General features: G+C 48.5%; 1 protein-coding gene across 2 annotated transcripts in view; it reads right to left on the reverse strand.

Moving 5' to 3' along the window:
• The window catches only part of WHRN (whirlin), an 85,966-nt gene extending 78,442 nt beyond the window's left edge, over positions 1-7,524 (reverse strand). For both annotated transcript variants that reach the window (XM_032865694.1, XM_032865693.1), the window contains exon 1: positions 6,467-7,524. In XM_032865694.1, the coding sequence (XP_032721585.1) occupies positions 6,467-7,087 (621 nt within the window). In that variant the 5' untranslated portion in view covers positions 7,088-7,524. The remainder of the gene's footprint in view (positions 1-6,466) is intronic.
• Between the last annotated feature and the right edge of the window lie 14,077 nt (positions 7,525-21,601).

Consider the following 21,601-nt stretch of genomic DNA (forward strand, 5'->3'; position numbering starts at 1 on the left):
ATGCAAGATCATTCCATTCACTCAGCAAATATTTATTTACTAAAACACCTACTGCGTGTCAGGCCCTGTGGAGGTGCTGGGGTGGGTGAGGAAGCAACAAGGACCAAATCTTGGTTTCCGTGGAGCTGATTTGCCGAGGGCAGGGCACACAGCCAACAAAACCAGAGGAAGGTCCTTCCATGGTGAGCAGTGCTCTGAAGGAAATTACCAGCACGAGGGGAGGGTGTGGGGGCCTGCTTTGGAGAGAGGGTGGCAGGGATGTGGAGGCATGTGGATGTCACAGCACCTAAAATCCTCAGTGACCTGTGGCGCAGGGTGGGCCCATACCCACCACCCCCCACGGCTCCCTGAAGGCAGGGGCCACTGACCATCCATCTCTGAACTCTGAGCACCAGCCATAGGCCTGGGGGCGCGAAATGCCGCTTAGAGCTTGCATGGATAAACGGCTCCCATGAGGACGGGTGGGGCTCAGACATGACACCTGCCCTTGATGCATGGGCACCACACTCCCCACTTAATAAAATGAAGTCTGCAGATGGTTCCCCAAAGGCTCCCGAATGTCAGGCACAAAGTATGACGCCTGCTTGCCTTCCAGCCGGGGGCCTGGCCGCGTCTTCCAGGAGGCTGGCTGCGTGACTGCCTAGGGCTGGGTTCCAGGCAGGAACGTAGGGCAGAAGGGCCACTTCGTTTCTATTCCCCATGGTGACCCGGGCCTGGTCAATTTTTACTCCTGGAGCCTGACCTTCCTGGCCTCCCCTCACCCCCTACCCTCCAGGGAAGGAGAAAGCACCTGACACAGAGGCAGTGCTCACTCGCTGACGCCAGCCTCCTTTCCTCCCGGAGCGTTCCGGTAAAGCAAAGTTCAAACACAAGTGCACCGGCCCCGCGGTGCTGCCTCCTGCAGCGGACGCCAGGAGTGTGCAGGAAACAAATGGTTTGATTCCTGTTCTCAGCACCCTTTACCACCTGCCATGCTGTCAAAGTCAAGTGAAATGTCTGCAGCACAGGAACCTTTAAAAAGCAGCCCCCCACCCTGGGGCACAATGAGAAGCCTGTGTGAGCTCCCTGTTCACATCAGATTCTTGCTTGGGGGTTTAAAAAAAAAAAAGGAAGAAAAAAGAATAGGTTTTGAAAGATTTGTATTTCAACCTCCAACCACCTCCAGCCGTTAAATGTCACTCCCTCTAATCAAATTCTCTGGTCCTTGCTGGGGACTAGTTTGGGGTGCCTGAGCAGTGGAGCCCAAACGCCGCTCTTCGAGGTCATAAAAGAATCTTGCTGGAAAGCCAGTTGGAGCCTAATCCCCCATGGACGCCTGCTTCAGTGCAAAGCCCTTTGCAGGGTGTAGGGGTTGGGGGCGGATTGTGACTCGGAGGAGATGCACATGTGCTGGGCACAGGAGCAGATGGGCATGTGAGGGGCCGCGCGCACTTGACAGGTGCATACAGGCTGTGTGCCGCGTGGCAAAAGAGGGAAGCAACAACACACACCGAATCCAATTAGGTGGGGGTTAAAGGATCGTCCTTATCTTTGCAGGCGCATCCAGATGATCAGTCTATGGCAGGTAATAAACAACGCTGGGTGTGTCGCAAGAGGAAGGTGACAGAAAAACAAGACGCTGGCTCCCGGGTAATTCTCGATCTCTTTCGTGTCCGGCTTAAAGCCAAGAGGCAGGACTCTTCTAATAGTAATATCAATCTCTCCCCCACTCAAAAATAAGGGCATTCTCTTCCAGCCTACAAAACACTTCCTTCATGAGGAAATAACCAGCTGCCGTAGGATTTGGTCCTATGCGGGCACTGTAATTGTCTGAAACCTTGAGTATCAGCTTGGGCCACAGAAATAAATAAGATTAAATTAAAGAAATGGACCCTCTCAACGCACTACATCACACTCTGGATCCGGCCAGCAAACATCTATTTAATAAGGAGTTTATTAATAGTGAGCTTTCAACATGTCGTTGCTGGCAAGACCCACAGGACCCAGGAAAGAGGATGGGGCCAGTGGAAAGTCTGTGCATCCCCATGAACACGTTACCCATGTTTTCCAAATTGGAAAATGGTAATAAACCCAGTGAGAGAAGCTGCATTTCAGATACAAAGTTGGAAGTGGTAATCATTTATAATGGCTTCAGCTAACCATGTACAATGGGAAAATGACAAATGTGTCGTTTAGAATGTGCTGGACTAAATAAAATCACTTATATTAATATGGACAGACTCTTTGTGGGTTATTATGCAGAGGAAGGGAGGGTGTGATGACTCTAATTAAATGAAAGGGCTGGCCGATGTTTTTAACTTCTGGAACGTTTCAAATTCTAATATGCCCCTTGGAGGAACCCGGGGGGGATGTTGAGATTGTAATGAAGCCATTTCATTTTTATTGGGATGAAACACACACAGGCCACACACATCCCAGCAGCACCCGGCTACCCCACGCCCTGCCACCCCGTGCCCTGCCACCTGCAGAATCGGGGACTTGGAGGGCAAGCGGGTAAGTGAATGTGATTTGGAGCGCCCCAGGGGAGTGCTGTGCATGCTGCCATCCCATGGTCGTCTTCTCATTTACTCTGGAATGGCACCAGGATTGGTGTTCTTGGGTGGAGGGAGAGCAGTCAAGTTCTCATCAGCACAGTGTGTCACCCGTCAATTTCCTGAATTAGTAGGAGGCTACACAAGAGAGCCAAGATTCTCATCTCTTAATCCTTAGCCAACTTTCTTAACTCTGCCTTAAATGAAATCAATTCCAAAAGAACAAGAAAACACCGGATTAGACATTCTAAATGCCTTCTGTGTAGCACATACTGAGCAAATCGCAGAATGTCTGAGCCCAGAAGGGACCCTGGGCAGACTCTGGGCAATCCACCCTAGGACACAGAGAGGGTCAGCCATTGGCCCAAGGTCACACAGCAGGCATGTGGCAGAGCCCAGTGCACCATCCCTGGTGTCTGGGCTCCTTGGTTAATTTACCAACACTTTCTGGCTGGAAACCTCTGAAAGGTCTACTTTTTTTTTTTTTTGGTTTGGCTCATGTTCATTCAAGAGAGATTTTTCAAAAATCAAACTTTTCAATATAATTACAAATAGTAAATGGCTTGCCTTATCTGGACCTGTCACTGATGACTTAGCAAATAGGCTTCAAGAGAGGGATGGGAGCCCTCTGGAGAGAGGAACAGAATCCTTGCTAAACTGCTCTGAGGAACAATGGATCCTTGATTTGGGAGAGAGAGAAGTGGAAAAAAAAAATTGTACGTTCAATCGCCTTTGCTCCCTGGGAGGGTGTGACCCTCTCTGATTCATGAACTCTTAAGTAACTCTATTCCTAAAATTTTATTTTCTTTTTACTACACACACACACATACACACAATCTCTCCTTCAGGATGCTCAGAGGATCTTTTCCCCCTCTTTCTACCTGCAGGAGAAAAATAAAGGTTTTTTTAAGATTGAAAACACATCTCAAGAGCCAAAACACAGAAACAAGTCTATATTGACAGAGGAACAGAAAAAGTGCACACACACACACACACACACACACACACACAGAGGAATACTATTCGGCCACAAAAAAAGGGAAGGAAAATCTGTCCTTTTCAACAATAGGGATGCACCTGGAGGGCGTTATACTGAGTGAAATAAGCCAGACCCATAAAAGCAAATGCTAGATGATCTCACTTATATGTGGAATCTAAAGAAGCCTAATTCACAGAAGCAAAGAGCAGAAGAGTGGCTGCCAGAGACCAGGAGGGAAGGAAATAGGAAAATGTCAGTCAAAGGGTACAGACCTTCAGTTATAAAATGAGTAAGTTCTGGGGATCTAAGGCCCAGCACGGTGACTACAATAGATAATTCTGTACTGTATGCTTGAAATTTGCGAAGAGAGCATATCCTAAGTGTTCTTACCACAAAAATAAAATAACTCTGGGACGTGATAGATAATTAGCTTGATTGTGGTAATCTTCTTATCCTGTACGGGTATCACAAATCAATCACACTGTACACCTTAATTATATACAATTTTCATTTGCCAGTTCTACTTCCAGAAAGATGGGGAGGAAACAAACAAACAAATGAACAAATAACATTGAAGGAGCAAGAAAACAGGTCCTGTAATAAATGCAATGGGGTCTATGGCACAGAAAAAGCAGAAAAACTGGTGATATTTGACTCAAGTCTGAGGTTTGGTTAAAAGGAGTGTACCCACATCATAAAATCTCCGACACCAGGCCCTACCGCACTAAAGCTAATAGAGGGGACTGAAAGTTGAGACCATCCTGGTGAAGGGCAGTGTATAACTTAGCGAAGCTGGGGCCTCTTTGGGCTTGAGGTTCAGGGACTTAATGCCCTTAATTTTGTGGAGGTGGGTCACCAGCTCCAGGGGTTCTTCTGAAGTGTCCTGATGCCGCCTGCCTATCCTGCCACCAGGAGATGCTCGCAGCAGAGGCCGCAGAGACCAGGTTCCGCCTCCTCCGTCTTAAATTCCACCCACACGGAAAGTCTGTTCCCCTTTCCCCCTGGAGTTAAGGTGACACAAAGCCGTATTCATTTTGCCTGTTGCTTCCAAAGGGGTGAGTTCCAGGCAAGCTGTGTCTGGCGTTGGCCAGAAGAGGGGCACCCCGAGGCAGGAGTTCGTTTGGCCTCAGCCGACCCCTTCCAGAGGAAAAGGGACAGTCAGGGACCCAGGAGGCTGCTCAGCTCCCAGGGCTCCCACACACATCGTGTGCTCAAAAACCACAGCACGGAGAGTTTAGGTTTTACGAGAGGAGCCACGGAGGCTCCGACAGGACAGGCAGGGCGACATGCATGAGACCCAGGAGGGCCGAGCTGAAGCTCCAAGCCACATAGCTCCAGCCTCTGGCTGTGCCTGACACTGGGACGTCCACCGACAGGAGGGCCCATGCTTTCCCTGTCCGGGTTACCTGAGGCCTTTCCAAAGTCTGTCACCTTGTGATGACCAGTTACACAAGTCTTTTAAAATTGCCTCTAAAATTGAATCCACAATTATAATTGACCATTTGGATCATGTATCTTTTGAGTATAAATGTATCATCTGGAACTCCAGACCTTTTAGGGCCAAAGGCTAATGGACTATTTCTTTATAAATATATGGAATGTCAGAGAAGAGGGAAGACTGATGTGGGGGGGGAGGAGACAGAGAGGGAGGAGGGCAGGTGCATGGAAATCCACAAGAACCTTTGTCTGCTACACCCCCCCTCCCCAAAACAGTATCAAACATCAGGCTTTTCCCAGGAACAGCAGAGAAGTGTCTGAAATCCTCAAGGGGCAGGGGGCAGAAGGGCTGGCAACCAAACAAGGAAAGCGAAGAGTTAAGCAGGAGATGGTTCTGCCCCAAGTGAACGGGCAGGAAGTGGGCTCACTACACACCTGACCATGGGTCACTGAAGAGGACACAGGAAGTAGCCCAGCAGGCCCTCAGCTGGTGTCCCAATCACCTGCACTGAGGAGGACACGAGGCAGGGACAAAAGGTGTGGTGGAGAGAAGCTGGGTCACAGGGCACCCTAAATCCCTAGGAAACATCTTCCCACCCGCACAAGCTGAGTAGATCACTGTTTTTTCCCCAAACTTCTTCACTTCCTGTACAAAGATGGGCAAAAGTGGCGTGTGTGTGTATGTGTGTTTGTGTAAACACCTTCAAGGGATTCTCAAATGCACATGTACACCAAACACTATCCATCTCATACCCCAACTGGTTTTCAACAGCCCTAGGCGGTGCGATTAGCAAACACGAAACCGCTTTAAACAGCTTGATTAAATCCCTAGGAGACGGTTGTCATGAGGTTATTTTTCTCAATTAACAGACACAAAAAGTGCAGCTACTCTCAAGGGGGGGGGGGAATTTGTTTGTGACATGCAGGCAAGGGCCTCCTTGCCAACAAGGTTAGGGACACTTAGAAGGTCCAGTGGCCCCATTTTCCTCGTGGAGATCCAGAGGTTTGCAGAGGAAGAGTCCAGTCCCAGGACACACAGCCTGGTGTGTCCACAGCTGAGTCAGGCTGGAGCCCTGAGGATCACAGACAGCCTCCTCCCACCGGGCTGGTGCTAACAAAACTTTCTTCCAGGGTCAAAACCTGCCTGAACGATGAGAACAGCAACAGCAGAAGTGGGGACCACCCACTGATTACTAACCACATGCCAACAGGAGACCTTACCTTTTCCTTTTTTAATGCTGGTAAGAATCCCTATGCCTTTCACACTTGTAATCATATATTTGCCCGCGTATCTGATGTCTGTCCCACACACTGCCAGCCTTTATGCCCCCCACGAAAGCAGGCTCCAAGTCTGTTTTGCCCACCACCCTATCCACAGTGCCCGTTATCTGCTAAAACAAAACTAGATGTTCCAGTCTTAAAGACGGGGCCCAGAAAGATTAGGCAGTTTGCCTAAGGACACACACAGGCAGAGCTCCTGTCACTCTGTCCTGTACTTGTCCCCAGACCACAGGCTTACCTTGACAGCCTCAGCGTGGGTCACCCGGGCCAGGGACTTGTCATTGACACGCAGAATCTGGTCCCCAACTCGCAGCCCTTCCTTTTCGGCCAGAGAGCCTGGCTCCACCAGCGACACATAGATGCCCACGCCATGCTCCGAGCCCCCGCGGATGCTGAAGCCCAAGCCCTCGTGAGCCTTGGCGCGCCGCAGGCTCACCAGGCGCACCTCCCCCGGCCCCGCACCGTCGGGGCCGCCCCAGGCGGGCTGCCGGTAGGGGGTGGTGGCGGGCAGGTAGAGACCCTCGGCGGTGTACTGGTCGAAGAGCAGCTGGTCGGAGCGCGGGATGACCAGGCGCAGCATGGGCAGCAGGCGCCGCTTGACCGGGCTGTCCAGCAGCACGCGCAGGGTGCGCACCAGGTCGAAGACGTTGCGGCGCGCGTGGTACGCGTTCAGGCAGTGCGTGAACTGCTCCCGCTCCGCCTCGCTCAGCAGCGCCGTCAGCGCCTGGTGCAGCTGGCGCACGTTGGCAGACAGAAGCCGCAGCCCCGCGCCCCCGCCGCCACCGCCCGCCCCGGCCGCCGAGCCCACCGAGCCGGTGGAGGACGAGCTCACCGACAGGCCGTCCAGCGGTGCGTTCATCTCCCCGCCGAGGCCCGAGCGGACGCGGGGCGCGCCGAGGGGCAACTGCTGGCGCTGGCCGGCACCGGAACGGCAGCCGGAGCCCGGGGGGCGCGGAGACGGCGGCCGGAGTCTGGCTTCGCGGCGAGCGGGTGGGCGCGGAGAAGGGGCTGGATCCGGGGAGACGAGGGGACGGCGGCCGGAGTCTGGGTCTGGGGGGCGAGGCAACAGTGGCAGAATCCCGGGGGGATCGCGGAGACCGCCGCTGGAGTCCCGGGCGCGCGAAGACGGAGGGGTCCTGATCCTGGAGTCCGAGGGGCGTAGAGACGGCGGCTGGAGTCAGGAGGACACGGAGACGGCGGCCGGAGTCCGGGCAACGCGGAGACGGCGACAGGGTCCCGGGGGACGTGGAGTTGGCGGCTGTAGCCCGGAGGTCGCGGAGACTGCGGCTGGAGTCCGGAGTGTGTGTTGGGGGGGGGGGAGGCGGGGACGCGGAGAGAGCAGCTACATTCGGGAGGGCACAGAGACGGCGGGTGTCTGGAGTGGGGGGCGCAGCAAAGCAGACCGCCCCGTCACACCATGCCCGGGGCTCCCCAGCCGGGCCGCCCGTTCCTCTCGGGCTGGGGGACCCCAAAGTCTTAAGTTGGGGTGGGGGCGCTCTAGTCCCCCAGCCCCTCGAACCGCAGCCCGTGGAGCCGCGCGGGCGTCCACGAGGGGCTGCGGGACATGTCCGAGGACGCAGCAGCCCCCGGACCCCCGCGGTCCTGCGCCGCCTGGGCGCAGACGGAGCCGCGCCGCCGCGAGCCGGGACTTTGCGAACTGTTGAGCTGCCCGGGGCCGATCTTCCAGCGAGTTCCGACGCCGTCGCCGTCGCCTGCCCAGACTTGGCCCCGCCCCCTGCCCCTCCCCCTCTCTCCCCCCTCCCCCCACGGGCTCTTCAGGAAATGACGTCCCGCCTCGCGCCTGGCGGTTGCCTGGAGACGGGGTGAAACAGTCCAGCCCAGGGGAAGAAAGGGGTGAAAGTGGGGGTTGGGGTGGGAGGAGCTCCGGGGGCCCTGCGAAGCCCCCTTCCCACTTCTCCAGCCACGAGTTGAGATCGGGTGGGCTCCAAACCTATGCTCTTTGGGGATCGAAGCCTAAGCCTCAGGACCGCTTTGGAGCAATTAGCCGGCTAGCTAATTCACAATTATGGGGGAAAATAGCCAACTTTTTGCCTCTAAACTGCTAAACACGCTAGGCTCGGTTTCCTGCCTTAAAATGTTGCGCTCTCACTCTTGCACTCCCCGACTTACAAGTTCAAGTGTTTCTGTGGACGATGGTTGGGCACCTACTGTGTGCTAGAGATCTATACAAGCGTATTCCGGGTGCCTGCCGACTGGACCACTACCTGGGAGGCCAGAAAGCCGCTTTCAGAAATATAAGTATACACAACCCGCATACACACACAAATGGGTGAGTGTAAGACTGGTAAAATCTGAATAAGGCAGGTGGGTTGTATAACAATATCAATGTACTGATTGTGATCTTGTCAACACAGGGGAAAACATGGGATGTCTGTGTATTCTTTCTTACAAATTCATGTGAATCTACAATTATCTCAAAAAAAATTTAAAAATTTGTATAAAGGATTGGGGAGAAAAGTATTCTGTGCCTTCCCATTCCAGGACGAAATGGGAAGATATTCCAAGGTGTGGCCTAGAGTTCTCCCCCACCCCACTACCCAAATATGATCCAGATTCAAAGGTGGCTTTCTAAGGAGCCCAGTACACACACACACACACACACACACACCCCCAATCAACTGACTCCTAAACTGTTCTCCTATAGGAAACTTTCTTTTCCCTAAAAACGTGGAATTGCCAATGAAAACTTCTACCTGCCGGAGAGAGAGAATGACTATCATCTAACAGAGCAGTTTGAGCTAGCCCTAGAAAGATGAAGCATCCATTTATTTATTCACTTACTTACTTGGTCACTCTTGATTCACTGTTTTTCAAGCACCTATTCTGTACTGGGTCATGTACTGGGTGCTAGAGACACTGGGTAAAAAAATGAAATTGCGGGATATCTGGGTGGCTCAGTCAGGTAAGCATCTGCCTTTGGCTCAGGTCATGATTCCAGGGTCCTGGAATCGAGTCCTGCATGGAGCTCCTTGCTTGGTGGGAAATCTTCCCCTTCTGCCAGCTGCCTCCCCTGCTTGTGCTTGCTTGCTCTCTCTCTGACAAATAAATGAAATTTTAAAAAACAATGAAATCACTCAAGGAGGTCATTGTTTCATAGGGGAGAAAGACCAGACGAATAAGTAAAGTTAAAAACCAGTATGGTAAGTGTCATGATGGCTGAGAGAGCACAGGTTTAGGGGAGGAGAATATTTGAATGACTTTATCAAAGAGGTGACACCTGAACAAAGGTCCCCCTAAGGAGAATGGGCTTTCTTTTCTGGGCATTGGATAATCACAGAAGGATTTTCAGCTCTGTTAGGTTAGTGCATGCCCAAAACTGAGGTTGGGAATCGAAGCTATATTCCCTGCATCCCCAATCTTCAAGTGTCTTATTCACTTCCCTGAGACAGATCTAGGTTAAATTGATACCCAATGAATGTATTTGTTGGAGTGTTTTAAATAACCCGTTAAGCTACCTTTGGACATATCCGTCATGGCCCTAGGTTTAGCAGCTAATGATGTGTATGGTTCTTCCTGCTTTTAACTGCCACTGAAGCCTTTGATGCAACAAGCCAAAAATATTTAGATAAAAAAAAAATCAATCTCCCCCACCCCCCAATTATTTTAATGGCATATCTCAAAATGTCACCAAGCGGGGCTTAATTATATGCAGTTCATGTTTTCTGCAAATGTATTTCATGCTCGGCTTTCACTTAGTTTGTGGTTCTAATTATAATTACTGTGATTGGCTTGATAAATGCACCTAGAAGCTAAGATCCCCATTCCCTACACTTTATCTCTGTGCAAGGATGCTTGCGGAAAAGGTATTTTGCTTCAGGCAGTAGGAACTACATCACACACATGTCTTGGTAGAGAAAGAAACACTTTCTTCTGCAAACATCAGAGACCATCTGGGATGCCATGCTATTGTTTAATTTCATAGATGCTAGTTTCAGGGAGGGGGGCAGGCAAGTACAAGAGCAGGGAAAATAACTCCTGGGGGCTTCTCCCATCCATCGTGCATAACTGCCTTCGTATCTGTTTGCATCGTGTACCCTCTGATGAGAGGCAGTGTCTAACTGTGCTCAAACCTCAGGAATTCTATTTCATGTCGGAAGATGTGTTTGTCGTTCAGAAATAAGCTCTTGGAAATCCAAGATGCCTGGGCTCCTGAGGGCTACTCTGCCTCCAGCCTTCCAGATCTGGAAGGAAGCCCTGAGTCCGGAAGCAGACCCAGCCCTGGATGCATACTGCCCTCTTCAGAAGGAAAATATTCTCTCGTGTATGCTGAGGCTTCCCTTGGCTGACTTCACCAAAGTCACTTTCACCAGGAGTTCGTTATTGCTCCCCAACTCTGGCAAATCAATGTCCTTCTCCCATGGATGTTTCTGGCACCTTGAAGACACTGGAGCAGTTGAAAGACAGTGGGAAGAGTGAATTGTATTCAAGTCCAAAGTGCTTTGTGTCAAATGAGAGTTTTGGTTGTTATGTTTTTGTTTTAACAAAGAGGTAGCATACTGAGTTGCGCTCTGGACATTAAGAAATAAAAAATTATTCCAGTTCAGAACGTCCCTTTACTAATGGAGTGCCCATAAAAAATGGCTTCCCCTCTCATCTGCGGAGTTTCTCAACCTTTCCTGTGTCCCCAAAGGGCTGCATCCTATCCAATAAAAAAACACGCAGCAACTCGTAGAATACCAGGAAGTTTTCAGTTCTTTTCTCTTCTCTTGTTAAGGCAATCTTTAAAAAAAAAAAAAAGACTTTTTCTGTTGCAAAGTCATTTGGAACTCCTCCTTTTTCTTCTTATCTGATGGAATGTATCTGTAGAAGGCAATAGAGATTCTTTTAAGATGCATTTCCTGTGGGACATAGAGAAAAATACAACTGAGGTTAATAAGTGCCAGACACTGTTTTAAACACTCAATCCCCCCAACTCTTCTGTAAAGAGAGATTCAAGGGGTGCCTGGGTGGCTCAGGGGGTTAAGCCTCTGCCTTCAGCTCAGGTCATGATCTCAGGGTTCTGGGATCAAGTCCCTCATCAGGCTCTCTGCAGGGCAGGGAGCCTGCTTCCCCCCCACCGCCTGCCTCTAGCCCTACTTGCAACCTCTCTCTCTCTCTGTTAAATAAATAAATAAAATCTTTAAAAAAAAAAAAAAGAGAAAGATTTGACCACCACCACCACCATCGTCATCATCACCCTCATCATCCTGGTAAAACAGACAGAAAAATCAGGACACAGGGACGTAACTGCCTGCCCCAAGATTGCAGAGGCAGTTAATGGAAGAGTTGGGAATCGAACCCAGGCAGTCTGGCTCCAGAGTTCTTACTCACCCGCTGTGCTGCCCAACCTCAGGCATGCTTGGTTGAAAGATGCTAAAAGGTTCCACGTGGGAAGGAGATGAAAACCACATTTCCTTACACGCTGGGCTGGGAATGTCGGAGGTTAAACACAAGCCGCATACTAAGGATTCCCAGTTGGTACGCTGCTGTTTGGTGCAGGCGGGAATGAGTGGGGGGTGTGTTTAATAAGGACCACCTCATTGAGAGAGGTGGGGTGGAGAGGATTGGGATCCCAGCCGGGACATGGAGTCAGGGGCTCAGAGAAATCTGATGCGGGGTGTCGTGGGGAGTATCTCCTGGTTTTGGAGTTACCACATCCGCTTCAGGACCACGACCTGTCTCTTCCCCACAGTGTCAGTGGGGATGGTATCAGCAGAGAAAAGGGAAATGCCCACGTCTAGGACTGGTAGACAATGCAGACAATATTGGTGGAATGGCAGGGAGATAAGAGAGAGGCGAGAAAAAGAGAACGAAACATGAGGAAAAGAGGGTACAGGTACAGCAACCCTCCCCATCCAAAAGTAGAGCGTTTTCTGATGAAACTTTGGGAAGCTGAAATGCTATAAAGCAAAGAAGGGATTAACATTCATTATTATGGAAAAACTTTTGAGCATCCTCAGACCCCCAAAATAACCTCTCTCGGGCTGTTCTTATACCTTAGGACACAGCTTGCTAACGGATGCACAGAATAAGTCAAGGTCAAGCACAGGTGCTCACAGACACAGCTCGGAGCTCCAGTGGCTTGATGCAGAGATGCTGAGTGTAGTTTCTGGGGATGGAGCTTGGTTTGAGGGCGTTGTTCTCGTGGCTCAGGGTGCACGCTGCCTATGTAACAGCTCACTGCAACACAAACCCTGAATGCTACTTTTGCTGTTTGCCTTTTTGGGGTGGGGGATACCTGTGTTTATCTTGGCCTTGGCATAATCTCCCCAGAGTCCGTCTCATGGTCATAAAGAATTATGTGATGTTTGCGCTAGAAGGGGGCAAGAGCATAGAACTGATCTCCAGGTTTCAAACCCATCTCTCATATTCACTGTGTGACCTTGGGCAAGTCATAGGGGTCTTATGTGCCTCAGTACTCTTTGCCTGCGAAATAGGGACCGTGGTGGTATCATCAGCAATATGATCGCCTGAGTTCATGGATGCACAGGGCTTATCACCCTGCCTGGCAAGTACCAGCTGTTCCCACAAGGCTTGCATCCATCGTGTTTAAAGTTCTTGCCACACGGGAGCCCCCTAAGAACAGGGCTATGGGCTCCTTTGTCTCTCTGTGTCCGGTGCTCAGCCCCAGGTCAAACACACGATACTGGCTCAGTAATTAGTTGTTGAATACATCCTTGACCCCTCTCCCACTCTTGCCTTACAGATAGGACAATCAAGGGCCAGAGAAGGTTGCTGTCTTAGGCACAGTCCCACAAGGCGTCAGTGGTGTCTGTCCCGCTGTCTGTTGAGTAGCTAAAACGGAAAGGTACTGAGAACTTGCAGGGAAGGGCTAAGCACTGTACAAGCATCGTGTCTTTAATCCCCACAGTAATTCTGTGAAACAGATATTATTATGACCCCTACTGTACAGATAAGAAAACTGTGTCTGGGCTCTGAGGCTCTTCTCCCAAAGTCTGTACCGTTAAGGACACCCCGTATGAGCCCCCAGCAGGCTCTCACTGCACTAGCATCAAGACAGTTGGGATTGATGCTGGCTTCTCTCATATAGCTTTGGGGGAAATAACAAATGATAATGATGGCAATAATAAATTGCAGGGAGTCAGTTTGAGGCCAGAAAGAGGCAGAGCCATGGAAGCGACCTTATCAGACATGCTGTGTGGTAATCCGATTGCTACGTAGAGAAGAGCTTCTTTAATCAGAGGATTATATAGTGGTTACACCCGGATCCTCACTCCACATACCGGCGCAGCTCAGATTAGAGAAGCCCCCAGAAGACACATCCTTGCCATGTACCCATCAGCACGGTTAACTGGGGCATCCATCCATGCGTTCCCTCCCGCCGTTCATCCATCGTTCCAACTTCACTTAGCTCCCCCTCCATTCTGCCAGGCGATGTTCTGGATGTTCACCAGGGTTCCTGTCCTCCTGGAGCTGAGAGTCGGGAGCTGCTGTGTTGGGAGCCTCACACATGCTACTGGTGAGCTCTGATGTTAGGGACCCAGGCGAGGCTCCCCAGCTGCTACCCCGTGCGCTGAGCCTCAATGTCCCAGGCTTTTTGGCATCACAGTAAAGTGATAACAGAACCGCAGACAGACTTGGTGAAATAATTCCTGGTGATGTAACCTTGGAGGAATCACATCACCTCTCTGAACCTCAGTTTCTTTATATATTTTTAAAAAGAGCAATAAGAAGGGCTATAAAAGAGTGACGGTTGGAAAGTTAGTGATAATAATGCTGGTAAAGCATGTAGCATGGTACCTGGGACCAGGGCAGCTCTGTGCTGCTGTAAGAATTGCTTTGAGGGGCACCTGGGTGGTGCGATCAGTGGAGCGTCTGAGTCTTGGTTTCGGTTCAGGACACGATCTCAGGGTCCTGGGATCGAGCCGCACATCGGGCTCTGCGTTCACCCTGGAGTATGCTGGAGAATCTCTCTCCCTCTCCCTCTGGCCCTCCTGCTTGTGTGCATGCTCTCTCTAAAAAAAAATAAATCTTAGAAAAAAAGAAAGAAGAAAAAGAACTGCTTCGAGAAAATAATTCTTAGTTTTGCTTGTTTGCGTGGATCCTGTAAGACTTCTTTTTTTTTTTTAAATAATGATGTGACTAAATTTCTGGTTAATTGCTTCATGTCCTCGCTGATCCTCAAGGAAGCTTTTTGTTTTGTTTTGTTTTTATCTTTAACTCCAGTCTTCAGGGAATTCTAAAAAAGAATGCTGTTCCCGGGACTTTCTGTATACTGTCGGCCAAGTCCGTCCTCTCCAGGCCTCAGTCTTCCCATCTGTACAATGAGGGGCTTGGAGGCAATGATCTGCAGGTCTTTCTAGCTCCGAGAATGGTGTTTTTGTTTCTGTGGCAGAGGAAGAAGGGGGGGGGAGGCAAGGACAAGGGGGAAGCAGGAAGAGCTTTCTGGGGTTCTAGGCAGACTTAGATTTAGAATTCTGTCCCTGGCTTCCTGGCTGACTGATGGATGACTCTTCCTCTGACTGGTTTGAGGCTCATAATGTCTCTTTGCCTCCGGGTTTCAAATAGCAGCTAATGGTCCTAGCTGCCTTTCAGCAGGTTTTGCGATTTTGCCTTTGACTTTGACCATCTACAAAGGCACCCGGTAGACATCGTTATTACATTTATGGGGCCCAGTGTGCCTAACTGCTTGGCAAATTGTGTCAAAGAATCTATAACTGTTACAGAAGAATGCTTGCCCTCTGCATTCTTCCTTATTCCTTGGAAATTTGATATCCTCATTGACCTTCTGTGAAGGTAACAGTTAATGGAGTCTCAACATTCTGGAATTGTAGTGACATTTTTTAAAGCCGGGTAGAATCTTAAAGATCATATTCATTTATTCATTAAACAAACACGTTTTGAGTGTCTACTGTGTGTCAGGCACTGTGTGGGGGCTGAAAGGGCTGACCTCTTGTCCTTGTTCTCAGGCCTCCCATCTAGTTGGGAATAACACGTGATGAGTAATACTGGCTCTGTGTTCGAATAGAGAATATTAGTTATATATTCTGTGTGATGAATGACTACAAACTTGATGGCTTAAACAACACACACCTATTATCTCGTCGTTTCCGTGGGTCAGGAATCTGGGCATGGGTTACCTGGTTCTTCTAGCTCAGTCATTCACAAGACTGCAGTCAAGATATTGCCATGGCTGTGTTCTCATTTGAAGGCTTGACTAGGGAAGGATTCACTTCCAAACTCCTTCAGTCAATGGCAGAGTTCATTTCTCCTGACAGTATGACTGAAGTTTCCCGCCTTTTCGCAGGCTGTTGGCTGGGGGCGCCGTTTTCTCATCCTGGAAGCCAGACAGTTTTTTCGCCATATGGTCCACACATGGCGGCTGATGTCTACAAACCAGCAAGGGCATCTCTCTCTCGAGTCTGCTGAGATGGAGTCTTCTTATAATGTAAGGTCATCTTAAGAGTGCCATCCTGTCATCTCTGTCATAAAAAGTGATCTAATCAAGGGAGTGACATCCTACCACTTTTATCTTATACCATAGTTAGAAGGAAGTCCCTGGTTCTGCCCAAATGGAAGGGGAGGAGATTATAAAAGGATGTGACTCATTGCCCGGGTCACTATGGGATGTGTCTGCCCCACAGAAAATGGACAAAGGATAGCAGGTGTGCAGAGGAGGAAGCCCCCGCTTCTTCTAGGGGGAGGTCACAAAGGTTTCCTGAAAGAGGGGACATTTGAAGGGTGACTCTTGAAGGTTGAGTGGCGGGGGCCGGGGTCACCTGGCGGACAAGGTGGAAAGGATGCTCTGGGCAGAAGGAACAGCATGGACAAAGACACAGAGGCAGGAAAGACTCCAAATTGTTTAGGGAACTGCAAGTCGGATCCAGCAAGCAGGCGGCCAGAAACATAGTTGGAGAGAAGGTGGGCAGCAGCGAATCAGGAAGATGTGGAATGGTGGGTTAAGCACTTTTGACTGTATTCTACAAGCAACAGAGAGATCAATTTGCAGGTGTGGATTCAGAGTCTTCCTGGAGGAGCAGCCAGCACCTTTCCTAACAGTTCTCACAGATTTGTCAAAGCGCTTGTACTTCACAAAGAATCCTCGGGGAGAGTGGCACCCTTTTAAGAGTATGATAGACACCAGAGCCTGCGAAAAATATGCCTGAGCCTCCCTGGCGCACCAGGCCATAAACTGTTAATGTTGGAAGGAACTTTTAAACTTCCTGTGAGCCAGTGACTGCCCTTTCTCCTTGCCTCAGTTTGGTGCAGCTTGGTCATAGGTGGCAGGCCTCAGAATCAGACTGACCCGGGTTCAAATCTTGGTTTGGCCACTTGCCAGCTGGTGAGACCCTGACCAAGTAAGTGTAGTGAGAACCAAACACAATTATGCACACCAGGCACCATGAGTGTATCAGTCTTTTAGGCTGTCATAACAAAGGACCACAGGGAACTTGAACAACAGAAATTGTTTTGGAGACTGGAGTCCTGGAGACTGGAAGTCAGAGATCAAGGTGTCAGTAGGGATAGTTTCTTCTGAGGTTTCTCTCTCCTGGATTCGCAGATGGCTACCTTCTCCCTGTGTCTCTTATGGTCTTCCCTCTGTCTCTGCGGGCATGTCTGCCAAATTTCCTCTTCTTCCAAGGGCGTGAGTCATATTGGATTAGGGCCCACCCTGAAGATTTTATTTTAACTTAATTACCTCTTTAAAAACCTGATCTCCAAACATGTTTTTTCTGAGGTACTGGGGGTTGGACTTTAATATAGAAATTTTGGGGGACACAATTCAGCGTATGATAGTATATTCTCTATACTATTTCTGTATCTCTCTCTATATATAGAGAGAGAGATACTATCTCTATATGTCTATATCTATATGTCTTCCTTCACCTCTGATGGTGACAATTTTCATGCTCCAGCTGCAGGCCTGACTTCTCAGTCTCTCATATTCTAGCTCTTCCACGAGAACTGGTTTGTCCCATCAATCACCTTCCAGAAGGATGTCCGTTCACGCCTCGCTCCGTAACTAACAATACCAGCAACACCAGTCCTGATGGGATCCCAACGCCACTGAAATATGCCTAACAAAGTAGCCGAATAACCTTTCTTGAATTTAATCCTATGGCAGTAATTTTCCAGAACACACCATTACAAGGGAGCAGGATGATCTCCAGGGCGTTTGATGCCTAATTAAAAGGCACTGTAGCAAGAAGGAGTATGCAGTTACATCTCAGAATCATCCTTCTGATCTGGGAGTTGTAGGAAATGAAGACTTTTTACCCAGATGTGAGGAGGCTGGGCAGGGTGGCCCAGGGAAATGGTGGGGGCCTCTGCTGGTCACATGGAGAAGGCTTTGTGGCATTGTTGGGATAAGCCAAGGTCACTCCTCTTTCCTTAGGTGATGGGGCCAGCGAGATCTGACCATGGGTTGAAATGGTCATTGGCCGAGGAACCCCAAAGATAGCTGATCCATTTTCTATGTTAACTTATCCAGCAGCACCTTCTTATGGAGCATATATTACGTGCTGTTCATGGTGGGCACGATCCCTAAAATAACTGACACAAATATCTCAAAATCATGGATTCGTAACTTGGGGCTCAGGCTCTAGCACATTTGTGGGTTCTGATCTCCGAAACTGCAAGAATCAGTCTCTGTTGTTCTAAGCCATCCAGTTTGCAGTAATCTATTAAGCAGCCCTAGGAAATTAATACTCGTGGTTAATGAACAATTACCTGAAGTTGATGTATTTCAAGTGTTACGTTATTTGACTCTTCCTATTTTTGTGGTGGTTTTGAGAATTCAGTGAGATAATGCTTATAATATGCTAAGCATGTTTTGTCCCCCATAAATGCCATATAAATATAAAATTAATTTAGTTATTAATAACATATTTATCTTTTTACAAAGATTTTAGTTTTAAGTAATCTCTACACCCAACATGGGGCTCGAACTCACAATCCTGCAATCAAGAGTCGCACACTCCATCGACTGAGCCAGCCAGTGCCCTTAAATTTATTATTGTTATTACTGTTGTAGTTGTTGTTAAATCAAAATCAGGTAATGAACTTGGAAACACCCAGTAAACCCTAAAGACAACAAACAAATGCGAACATAAATGGTGTCAAGGTCAGTGAAGTGAATTCATATTTGTCCTTTTGACTCCTCTTCTCAGGAAGCTGTTCAGTAAGGAGGTCACCTAGGGCCCAGCACTGGGCTGATGGGCTGGGTCCTAGAAAGGGAGGGAGGCCTGTGTACTGGTTCCTTGGTCCCCTGAGCCCTTCTCCGGAAGGGGGCTTAGACAATGATAGTACAATGAAGTGAGTGATCAGGCAGAGGAAGGTGAATGGGGCACAGAAGTCCACCTAACCCAACGTGCGGCTGGACGTCAGGAAGGCTTGCCGGGGGGAGTCAGTACTGAGCTGAGTTGTAAAGGTGAAGCAGGTGTAAAGCATTGTGGAGGGCATTCTGGAAGTGAACCCTACCTTCTTCATACATCTGAAAGGATGACTGGGGGGTTGCCACATCAAGAAGGTGGAGAATACAAGTCCGACAGAAACCCCATTCAACCCATTAACTTCAGAAAAGATATGGGATTGGGGAACTGCAAATTAAGACAACAAAATACCATTCCATACCTTCCAAGTTGGCAAAAATCAAAATATCTGACATTACCAAATATACTAGACTATGGTATAAGAGGAACCCACCAACAGGCTAGTGGGCTGCAAATGGGCATGACCACGGTGGAAAATACTTGGAAATATCTAGCACACTTGAAGACGTGCCAAATCTAGCAGCTCGATGGCTTGACATAGTCCCTGGGGGAACTCTCACATATTTGTACCCAAAGTGTGTCAGTCAGTTTCCACTGTGTAACAAATCATCCCTAAACGAAGCACCTTAAGCAACAATTGCTTATTTAGCTCATGCCTCTGTGGGTCAGCTGGGCATTTCTTCTGGTCTGGCCCAGCTTGGCTCATCTCTGCTGGGCTCTTCCGTGGAGGAGAGGTCTAGGGGAATGTCAGCTGGCAGGTGCATGGGCTAGCCTGGCTTCATTTCCTGTCTGTGGGTTTGCTGGCTGTTGGCTGCCATGAAAGGAGCAACTGAGCCACAAATCTCGTGTCCTCTAGCTCCACGCCATGGTTAACATCCTTGCTTGGTCTATGTCCCTGATGTATGGCAGCCAATGTCACACTTGCCTGCAGGATGAACTGATGGTATGGATTAGGAAAAGACAACCTTAAAAGCTTTATTCTGCGGGCGCCTGGGTGGCTCAGTGGGTTAAAGCCTCTGCCTTCGGCTCAGGTCATGGTCTCAGGGTCCTGGGATCGAGCCCCGCATTGGGCTCTCTGCTCAGCAGGGAACCTGCTTCCCCCTCTCTCTCTCTGCCTGCCTCTCTGCCTACTTGTGATCTCTGTCTGTCAAATAAACAAATTTTTTTTAAAAAAGCTTTGTTCTGTTGCTTTTCCTTTCTTTTTTTTTTTAAATAACAGCTTTATTGAAGTATTATTTGCATACCATTCAACTCACCCACTTGGAGTTAGCAATTTAATCGTTGTAAATACATTCCCAGAATTCTGAATCATCTCTGCAGCCAATTTGGGGACATATTCAATCACCCCCAAAAGAACACTATACCTTTTAGCCACCAACACCCCCAATTTACTGTCTCCTGTGCCCCCAAGCAACCACCAGACTACCTTCTGTATCTAGATACCTGCTTGTCCTGTACCTTTGATAGAAATGCAATTATGTAATATTTGGCCTTTTTTGAGGGGCTTCTTTCACTTAGCAAACATTTTCACGGTTGCTCCAGGTGAAAGCATATGTATTGGTTCTCCGTTCCTCTTCACCGCTGCATACTATTCCCCGGCGTGGCTATACTAGGCGTTTACCCATGCAGAGCAGTTGAGGTCCATGTGGGCTGTTCCCACCTCCAGGCTTTTGTGTGGACATAGTTTTCATGTCTTTCAGCAGTAGAATTTCTGGATCTGGTGGTAGCTCTCTGTTAAGCCTTTCCAAGAGTTGTTAGATTGTTTCCAAAGCGGCTACACAGAGCCTTGGAGTTTACAGCCCTGGGGACCTTCTAAGCTAACATGTATACATGTAACTTTCAGGTCTTTCTTTGCTGCTGTTGTTTGCTTTGTTTCTTTGCTGGCTTTTTATAAACCAGGATTCTCATGCGATGTGGATACAGGCCCAGTGAAACCCACCGGGTCCAGGCAAGCTCTCCCTAGGCGTCCTGCTGGCTCCCGAGTCTCTGGCAGGATTTATGGCCAGCGGCCCCCTCACCTACCTGCTTGCATTGGCTTGTGCAGAAACTTTATTGTTCTTGTACGTTTCCTCTTCTGTAGAAACTTCCATGCCTCCCCCTCCTCCACCAGGCCACTGGGAAAGGTTCTGGGGGCCATCTCACCAGCCCCTCACTTCTTCTGGGGATGGAGGCAAGAGGGCAATGTTAAGGTTGTAGGGGCCTAGATCAGAAAAGAAGTTGATGGCAGAACTGAAACAGAAAACAAAACCGTTTTTGTTTTTATTATAGTTATAATGTAGGTTTATTACATAAAAATGAGAAAACAGTTATAATTCGAAAACAAAAAGTTTTAAAAAACCCCATTACCCATAATTTCACCACCTACAGAAACTAATGTTAACATTTTGATTTATAACTTTTATTCAATTAATTATTAATTTATTCAATAGATGTTTATATGGTGTTTACCAATTGCCAAGTACTTTACCAAACCCTGCAGATATTTTCCTTTGCACATGTATATATGTGAAAATATATACATCTTTTCCTACAAAAACCAGGATCATCTTACATATGTGTTTTATCCTTGAAATTTCTCTATCACGCCAATGACATGTTATATATCCCTTTTTATGAAACTACGTATAAATCTACATTCACATTCTTAACAACTGTGTAGAATAGGCAGTAAGTTATTTAAGCAATCCCCCATTGTTGTACACACTGATTATTTTTAACTTTCCCTGATAGAATTTCCTTGATAATTACAGCTATTATCAACATAGCTGTGATCATCTCTTTGTCTTTTTGTTTCTTCACAAAAATTTGTAGAACTATAAGTGTCAAGTTCAAAAGGCATATAAATATTTGTAAGACTGCTATCGATACGTTTTGACAATTGACCCATCAAAAATAACTGTACAAGCCTCTCCTCCCGTCAGCCATGCGTAAGAATGCCTGTACGTCACCCCTCATTAACATTCTACTAAGCCCTGGATAATTTATTCTTTTCCGATGTGAAAAATAACAAATGGTTTTATTAGTTTCCTAGGGCTGTTCTTACAAAGTATGTCAAACGGTATGGCTGAAAAATAACAGAAATTTATGGTGTCCCAGTCCTGAAGGCTAACTTCCCAAACCAAGGTGTTAGCAGGACTGTC

This window comes from Lontra canadensis, unplaced genomic scaffold, assembly GCF_010015895.1.
Source record: "Lontra canadensis isolate GAN:19392208 unplaced genomic scaffold, GSC_riverotter_1.0 scaffold30, whole genome shotgun sequence".
Lineage (NCBI taxonomy): Eukaryota > Metazoa > Chordata > Mammalia > Carnivora > Mustelidae > Lontra > Lontra canadensis.